Below are 9,819 nucleotides of genomic sequence, written 5' to 3'. Positions count from 1 at the left end.
CTGCATATACTAAATGAATCAAGGCTGTAGAGCTACATTCAAGTTATTTTAAGGCAAGAAGATTTTTTTTTTCACAGGAAAAAACATTTAAATATGTTATTTTGGTGATCAAAGATGAGTTTTAAGGGATAAAATTACTGCCTACAGGAGATCTTTAACAGTTTAACTGCTTGCAATACATTTAACATTTCAATGTTTTTCATTAACTAAAAGATTTATAATTCTCACTGAATATTGCAGCAGTCAAAAATAAAAAAAAAAAAAAAAATAGAAGAAAGAAAGAAAGCAAGAAAAATAAATATCACAAGCCTCAGGAGAAAGGATTAGTTTATTAATAATACCTCTAGTCAGCGAGAACGTACATTCTTTACAGTGTGCAATATTTCACTCCCGCAGTGTGTTAAATGCTGACATGCTATACGGTCCACCGACCTGATCGAGTAAAAGCCATTCCATCTAGGAACAGGGTGGAGTCATGTAAAGTCCATAAGGCTGTACGAAGGAAATATTTCCTACGCAGACCATCATTCACTCACAGCACACCTCAGGCATGTGCCTGTGGAATGAAAAACAAATTGAGCTATAAAAAACATCTCGACCCCTATAAGACAAGTTCTCGATCCCAGAGTCGCTTGCGTCTTACAGGATGAAGTGTCTGTGCTGTCACAGTGTCAACAGAGACAGTACGGAACTGTGCCTTCACTGATTGGTTCTTTATTTGTGGGCGTGGTCCTCAGGGTGGTGAGGTAGTGGGTGTGGTCCAGTTCCCGTCATCACGGAGACGGGTCTGTCCTTGGTCGTCGGGATATATAATCTCCTCTATTGTCACGTAGGTTCCGGTCAAGAAGCCAATGAAGCCGAGGACGGCGATGGAGAGATCTTTGAGGAGGAGGAGAGGAGGAGGGGGTTGACTGGGAAACGCCACGAGCTCCACCAGCGGAGGAAAGATGAGCGCCAACGCTGAGCTGCTCACCGCGCCGACCAATGAGATCACCAGGTCTAACCGTGGTATCAAGACAGCTGTTACACCTGTGAGAGAGAGAGAGATGGAGAGAAATGAGATGTTTGCATGTTCTGAAGAAAACACGAGTGGTGTTTGCTCGTAAGAATCTCAATCCCATTATGATGGCAGGTGTGGTTGCCATGGTGTTGCTAGGCTGTTTTTGCTGGCATCGCTATGTAGTTGCAAGGGAGTTCTGCAGTTTTGTTATTGTTTACTAAAACTATTAAAAACTGAAATAAAAATTCTAAAGCTAAAATAGAAATATTTAAGATTTGTTTATATCAAAAATAATATAAAAAGACAAAAGCACAGAACAGAATTACTAAAAACAAGCTGAAATTAACATGAAAACTGAAAATATAAAAAAAGCTTTATATAAACTATCGTATATAAAATGGTGTTCAAGGTGGTTGCTAGAGTGTTGCTAGGTGTTCAATAGAGTGTTAGGATATAAATCGCTACAATAAAGTTGCTAATGTGTTGTGGGTGGTTGATCGGGCATTGCAAAATGTTTTCTCAGGCGTGTTGGTGAGAAAAAAAGCACATAACAGAAATACTAAAACTTGTGGGTGGTTGCTAGAGTGTTGCTAGGGGTTCGTCAGGGTGTGTTGGGATATATAAAGTGTTACAATGCAGTTGTTAGGGTGTTCTTGTTGGTTGCTAGAGTGTTAGGATATATAAAGCATTAAAATGCAGTTGCTAATGTGTTGTAGGTGGTTGCTAGTGTGTTGCTAAGTGGTCTGGATGGATGCTAGGGCCAAAAATTTGAGTTCATGTCAGTATTTATGTCTGTAGCACAAATGATATGCATGTCGAATTTTCATACTTATGGTCAGGAGTTTGTGCAAAAACCACTAATTACAACAAAGAAAGAAATACGCAAATAGAAACAAATATTATTATTATTATTATTATTATTTTGTGTGCAGTTTCCGCAATCATTCAAATAAAGCAAAAAGCAATTTTTTTCTACACAATTCTTCTGGCTGCTTTAAACTGCAATGTGTGTGTAACTGACATCTGACATCCTGACTGGTTTTATGGTTTGTGGATGAGTGTATGCAGAAAACTGTGGCTGAAGGACTAAATCAAAAATCAATATTCATCTTTTCTGCTGATGTGGAAGACACAACCCTCTTTCTTTTCCCTGAAAACAAAGGCACAACAATTTATATCCACACACAAATACAGCTTTTAGTGGAATGTCTCCAAATGCTCTCTGCAGCATTTTATAAAAAGCACACACACACACACACACACACACACACACACACACACACACACACACACACATACTCTCAGGCTGTACACATATGTTTAATTCATAAGACTCAAGTGTGAAGTGTCACACACCTGCTCTCTAAGCTACATCTTCTCTCTCTCTCTCTCTGTTGCAGAAAGAAACCAGTAACATATAACACACGCTAGATTCTCTCTCTCTCTCACTCAGGCATTCTGAACACTATCTCACAAACACGCATGAACGCTTCAGTTTCTCGTCTCTGTGTGCTACTGCCACCCTCAGGATAAAGGTTTTGACAGTTCGGTACATGATATGAGAGATAAACCAACAACAACACATGGACCCACATTCAAAAAGGACATTTAAAACGAACAAACATGCAAATAATAACAAAACATGAATAATAATAGAGGACAGAGGAATGTGATGTGGGTTATCATGAAGCTAGCTTCACTACTGCTATTCCTCATACTTGTTTTAGAGACAATCCAAGTTCATGTTATTGCTAACTAAAACCATACATTTTCTTCACTTGAAATAAAATAAACTATATAAAATAAAATAGAAAAACTGCTTACTAAAAGAAAATGGAAAATTCAAAACATATCAGTATATTAATGATACTAAAATAATGATCTACACTAGTGGCCAAAAGTGATGTCTGGAGGAGATATTTGGCTTTAATTACCCAAGAGCCATGGGAGCGAGGCCGGTTACGCAAGTGTTACACTGCATTCACACGGGGCGTCGGCAACGCTTGATGGAGGGCATGTCTGAAGCTTGTGTTGACACCAAGCGGCAACCGCCCCCAGTCTCTCGTGAAGCCAATACGGAAGTGACTTAAACTGCGATTCATCGACTGGCCACAGATTGGATTCATCTCGCGATCTCTTATATATTTTCCGTGTTGTTATTTGCACACCCAACACAAATTACTGGTGTTGGAGCATCTATATCTTAAAAAAAACACACCGTAGATTGACAGTAAACCTTTAGAACTTTCTGATGATAAAACGTATCTTCATAAATAATTTAGATAGTATCTAGATAGATAGATAGCTCCTTTGCTTGCTAACATGGTTACGTCGAGCTAGGCGGGCGTGGTTTCAGCAACCAGTCACATCAGCTCAAACCATCTCCCCGCCTCTTTGCCCATTTTCAGTTATCCGGGAGTGACGTGCGGTGACGCGCAGCTAAGATGGCCGCGGCCTCATTTACGCGTCAAAACTGCTGTTCAGAAATCTATGGGTGACGTCACGGACACTACGTCCATATTTTTTACAGTCTATGGTTGACACGACCGTTATAGTGATAACAGCCAATCACATTACTTTCCGTTGTTGCATGAACACAATTGGCTAGCGACTGCTCTAGAGTGTTTGCATAAAGCAATCTGATTGGCTGACGCCTGCGTTGGCACTTGAAAAGTCGAGAAATCTTAAACTTCAGCCGCTTGCAATGCGAGTGAAGCGACGCGACGGAACCCACAATTCAGTTTGGCAACGCATGACGTCACCCATTCAAAGTAAACGAGAAGCGTTAACGCCAACGCCCCCTGTGAATGCAGCGTTAAAGGGTTAGTTCACCCAAAAACAAAATTTTCTGTCATTAATTACTCACCCTCATGTCGTTCCAAACCCATAAGATGAGAGGTATCTGACTCATCCATAGACCTCAATATAATCATACTTTCAAGGTCCAGAAAGGTACTAAAGAAATCATTAAAATAGTCCGAATGACTGCAGTGGTTCAACCTTAATTTTATGAAGTGACGAGAATACTTTTTGTGCACAAAAACAAAACAAAAATAACGACTTTATTCAACAATCTCTTCTCTTTCCTGTCATTACCCTTACGCAGTAAGCACAGTGAAGGCATCCGTGTTTACGTCTGAATGCCGAATCAGTATAGAGTGCCCCAGGGATGACGCGTTTTTGTAGGCCAACCCGGAAGTTAGCGGCGTACGGGTTCCCTCTGTTGAAAGCCTATGCATTTTTCCCATAGACTTTTGGAAAATCGCAGAAAATAAGCTCTGTGTTTAACAAAGGGTAATGACTAGGGGTGTGACGAGACAGGTATCTCACAAGACGAGACTCGAGATTGAGTTCACGAGACGAGACGAGACAAGATTTTTACACATTATTTATAAGAAATCCTCAGTGGCGAAATACATGACTAGAAAAAATATTCTGCAGGTGTATTTGAAATGTTTTAACTAATCATCTTGTAATGAATGTCATTTCAGTTCTACTTAATAAAAACAGTATGAATAAAAATGTTAAAACTTTACAATAAAGTCTCATTTATTAACATTAATGTATTAACCAACATCAACTAACAATGAGCAATATATTTGCTACAGTATTTATTAATCTTTGTTTATGTTAGTTAATAAAAATAGTCATTCATTGTTAGTTCATAGTTTACAGTGCATTAACTAATGTTAGCAAATGAAACCTTGTTGTTTGTGCTGAATAAGATTAAGAGAAAACTGTTATTCGTTTTCATGGTAACACTTTACATTAAGTGCAACCATAATCGCACTCTCTCAATATTCAAAGTGCAAATAAGACCAAATTTTTCTTTGATACAGAGCTGAGAGATAGTTACAACTACACTGCCCAGCCTAAAATAGCTTTCATATTGAGAGATATTTGCATTCATCAGAGAGCCGCTTTCAAAATGCGAGGTATTGAAATCGCGTTTGAATGCGCGCTCGCGTTTACTTTCACTTTCAGCGATCGCGCGTACTCTGTGAATATGGAGCGGCGGCGACCGTTATCCAACTGAATTTAATGTTTTTTATTTAAATACAAAGCAAAACGACAGTGGAGGCGTAATGTAAACGTAGCGGTGGCATATTCTTTCCTAATCATCCTAACACTCTGTCATGGCAACATCACGAGACTACTTTTCGCCTCGACGAGAAATCTCGTCACAGTTTAGTCTCGCGATATCTCGTGACACGAGATCTCGTCACACCCCTAGTAATGACACTTACACGTTTTGTCTATCAAGATAATCTTTACGAGTTAACACAACATTTATAGATTTTGAAGCCTAAATAAAGTCGTCAGATATAAAAGGCTAACAGTAGGCTATAAACGGACTACAGCACACCATGGTCGCGGATCAACGTCACCACCACCAAGCTTCCTCAAACTTTATTTAGAAAACAACTCTATTTATAAACATGCTCGCTGATTATGATCTGTGCCGTTATGAATACTTTTCCACTTTTTCATGAGAAATGCTGTCCAAATGTCCCGTTTTTAATGATGACGTCTAAAGTCCCCACCAAAGGAAGTAGTCCCTTTTAGCAACTTGTTAGCAACCGCCGATTTTAAGACACAGTAAAAGTTTAAAAAAAAAAAATCACAAGTGGGTTATAACTGGTGTGTTTTATGTCATAGATCAAAACGTGAAAGTATTTAGAGGCTTTGTTAACCACAGACCTTATTTCAGGCGATTTAGCAAAAACCCATTCAAAAAACCCATAGACTTTACGGCGTTGGAACCGGAAGTCCTAAAATGCTAACTCGCTTCTGGGTTTTGCCTACAAAAATGTGTCATCCCTGGGGCACTCTATTGGCCAAAGCGAGCAGCACGACGCATGGATGTGATGCTGACGCAGGAGCCGGCCAATAATGCGTCACCATTCTGTTGTAGAACCTGGAAGTGCTGGACGTAAACATATAACGTATGAGAATGACACAGAAGAGAAGATATTTTTGAATAAAGTCGTTATTTTTGTTTTTGCACACAAAAAGTATTCTCGTCGCTTCATAAAATTAAAGGTTCTCTAAGCGATCCTGAGTGGAGTAACTTCCTGTTGACGTTCGAAGTGTTGTCAAACAAAACAGAGGCTAGCTAGACCCTCCCTCCGCCTCCTCCTCCCCTCCCATCCGTGCTTCCTGAAACAGTCACGAACGCGCATTTAAAATCATTCTTGTCGGTTATTGGCTGGAGCGTGTTTATTATGATTCGTGGTCCAGGCTGCACCAGTTTGTTTTTATTGCTGTTTTTGGAGCTTGTGGCGACTACAAAGACCGCGGTTTTTTTACAGTGTGTTCAGTGGACAGGCAGTTAGCGGATAGTGAGGAGATGTTTGCTGTATGTGACAAAAATGTTTTGGCCTAAAAACACGTGACATCGATTAGAGGACCTTTAAGGTTGAACCACTGCAGTCACGTCGACTGTTTTAACAATGTCTTTAGTACCTTTCTGGACCTTGAAAGTGTTGATAATGTTGAGTCATATACTTCTCGGGTTTCATCAAAGCGGCAGTCATTTGTGAGGGGCTGCATCTTTACTTACATACCTTTAATCACAAAATAAACAACAAAATGAAAGTAAAGCGGCAACCCCTCATGGACAACTGCCAAAAACTAAAACAAAACAACATAAAATCCAGGCCTGGGGCCCGTTCTTCGTACGTCGCCAACTCAGTTAGCTGGATTTGACTGATGAGGATTTGGCATGATCTTGGATTGTTTGGTTCTTCGATGCTCATCCTGGACTTGCTGTCATAGCAACAGGTCCGTAAACTCAAACCTGCTCGGGAGCAGGCTTATTTCATGTAAACAGGATTAGATTGCTCAAAGTTTGTCCCAGCCACTGCTACTTTCCCACAAGAGTACCCTAATGTAAACCAGGGACAATAATAATGGTTTAAAAATAATTTAGCAAAAAATATTATGTTGTGTATTATAATGTTGTGTAGTGTATCATAATATATAGACACAGCCAGTTTTACTCATTGAGAGATTCATTCATGAGGGAATAATTACCTAATAATTTGATTGTCTTACACACATGATGTACAGATAGTCTATGCCGTGCGTGCATTAATTTGAACCATGACAGCTATTATGGGAGTGGTTTGATGAAGCGCAGGAGATGCAGATAACTTGATCTTGACCCTTAAGAAACTTTAATTCATGTTATCAAATCTGCTTCAAAGATTGCTAGTTGCTAATTACAACATTGAAGTAAAAAATTGTTTGTACAAATACTAGAAATTGTGAATATAGCCTAAATAATTGGGTAATCGTGTAAAAAAAAAAAAAAAAAAAAAAAAAAAGTGCACATTTCATTTATCTATTATAACATTTATGTCGTTCTTCTGTCATTTTATTCGCTTGCCTGTTTCCTTATAAATGTCTAGAAATTCTTCAAGATTTTTGTCAGGTGTCTTTTTTAAATATATGATGTCATTACGTTGCCATCTTGACTCCAGCCAATCACTGCATTGCTGATCATGTTTCGAGTATCGATACATCTGCCCTTTTCAGTGAACACGAGAACACGCAGTAATAGACAATTTAATCCAGATATTTGAATCCAATACAAAAATTTGTTTGAAGAACCAAATTAGCCAGAGTTCAGTTATCACGATTAGAAGATCTAGCATCTGTCAAACCATCTCAGATGGACCCCTGGTCATCTTCCACTGTTGTCACTCCTCCTTTTATCCTTCCGGAGCTCCTTCATGGGATTCGAGACTGGTGTGGCACTACTGGCCTCGCTCTATTCCCGTGGCTCTCGGCCCCGCCCTGTTTGCCACAATGATTATGAAATCATTAAAATTTTTAATACTATTTGGGTGAAAGTGTCAACTTTCCTAAGCTGGACAAGGTGATTGAGTCAGAGGCTTCTTGGAATCTCAGAGATGGGCCTCAGCATGCAGGTGCGTGATAAGCCCTATCACGGAGCTCCGCAACAGGCCTCAGTGGAGAGCTCCATGATGGGCCTGTCTCCGTAGGGCAGGCAGGTAATAATTCACAGAGCCTCAGGAAGACGGAGATAAATGGCCAGACACTGAATGAGTCCCTCAACTCTGCCCCAGCTCTCTCTCACGCACACACACTAAAAGACACAGCCACAAACACGCTATATAAAAACAACACCCACACACACACACACACGTTTATCCATACATATAACGCACCTGCTAATCAATCATGGTACTCAGAGCGGTGACGGCCTTTAGCCAGGGAAAGAGGGAGGAAGCACATCAGGCAGAAAGAACACAGAGTGAGATAAAAGACAGCATGGCTGAGTGACAGAATGAGAACTTCATCTTTTTATCTACCAGCACGGGCTATGGACCCGCAACCTTCGGAGCTCATTACCCCTCTGTCCAACAGCACTTCTACAGGTCTCTTCTAGAACTTCCTCAGAAGAGCTATGTGCAGTAGAGATGTGCAGATTAGTCACCCGAATCCGCTGTTAAATATAAATCATTCACCCACCATCCACCCGAACCTATGATTTTCTCTGATTTAGATATCTAATTGCCACATTAGAATTATTCTAGTTCTCAGTGTTAAGCGTAATGATATGGTATCATATTTCACCGAAGTAGGCTGCTTTTAAATTAACCTTCTTCTTTTCAGTTCTTCTTTGGCAAAGGTACATTTCCTTAATAGCCTAAACACAGGCATAACTCCCTCCAATCTTAAATTGTAACTGTTTCCGTCACTGCAACTTCCCAAACACAAACATAAAAATTAAATGTTTTAGCTACTGCATAGTTTATAATCTGCAAATTAGTGCCTGATGAAAAATTAAGCTTTAAACGTTAATATTTCCAGACTTTTTTCTCAAAACAATAAGTTCAGGTCTGTGAGCAATTACTTTCTTTGGAATATTTCAATCAGATTTGTTCTGGCACATGTGTGCAAATGAACAAGTACAGTTGTCTACAATTTGCACAATATCTAAATACACATGGGTTGTTGATCAAAACTGATGAGTTGATTCTCAGTGAAACTGTCAAACTCTTCACAACTTCTATTGTGTGAACCTTCACATGCAAAATGATCCATTCAGCTATCAAAATCTGTTAGACATGCATGTATATTCCATAAAGACCTGGAATATTTGTAACGTCTGCTGAATTGGAAAATAGCCTGCAATTGTAATGAAACAGGAATCACAATCTTACCAATCAACCAATCAAGTTTGGAAGCATACAGTAGGCTATATGGATTTTTCCCAGCACAATCTCTACTATTTCTGAACATCAAGGTATGTCTAAATTACTAAACAGCAACAGCAGTTTATTTTTGCAGAAATATGTTACACACAAACCGAAAATTCAGTTGTGGATGAGAAATAGGAAGATATGTAACAATGTGTAGTGTTAGGGGAAGACATACTGTAATAAAATATGTAAAAATGAACAAGCAACTGTGAATTTTCAGTTTACATGTAACACATTTCTACAAAAATAAATATGCTATATATAAATAAAAATGGGTCCCACTTTATATTAGGTGGCCTTAACTACTATGTTCTTACATCAAAAAATAAGTACAATGTACTTATTGTGTTCATATTGTATTGCAAAACACTTTTGCTGCTATTGAGGTGGGATACGGGTAAGGTTAGGGACAGGTTTGCTGGTATGGGTAGGTTTAAGGGTGGGTTAAGGTGTAAGGGAAGGGTCAACAGTGTAATTATAAATGTAATTACAGATGTATTTACATGCTGGTATATTTTTTAAATTTAAGTATAATGTAAAAACATGCATGTACACAATACATGCATTGTATCAAATGATTAATTT

General features: G+C 39.0%; 1 protein-coding gene across 1 annotated transcript in view; it reads right to left on the bottom strand.

Moving 5' to 3' along the window:
• Positions 1-310: 310 nt before the first annotated feature.
• slc36a4 (solute carrier family 36 member 4) overlaps positions 311-9,819 on the bottom strand; it is a 39,361-nt gene continuing 29,852 nt past the window's right edge. Inside the window, exon 12 of the mRNA XM_048161115.1 lies at positions 311-1,029. Within this exon, the coding sequence (XP_048017072.1) occupies positions 734-1,029 (296 nt within the window). The 3' untranslated portion in view covers positions 311-733. The remainder of the gene's footprint in view (positions 1,030-9,819) is intronic.

Source organism: Megalobrama amblycephala, linkage group LG16 (genome assembly GCF_018812025.1).
Source record: "Megalobrama amblycephala isolate DHTTF-2021 linkage group LG16, ASM1881202v1, whole genome shotgun sequence".
NCBI classification, from domain to species: domain Eukaryota; kingdom Metazoa; phylum Chordata; class Actinopteri; order Cypriniformes; family Xenocyprididae; genus Megalobrama; species Megalobrama amblycephala.
The sequence above is the reverse complement of the archived record's forward strand: the minus strand, read 5'-3'. Positions and strand labels throughout refer to the sequence as shown.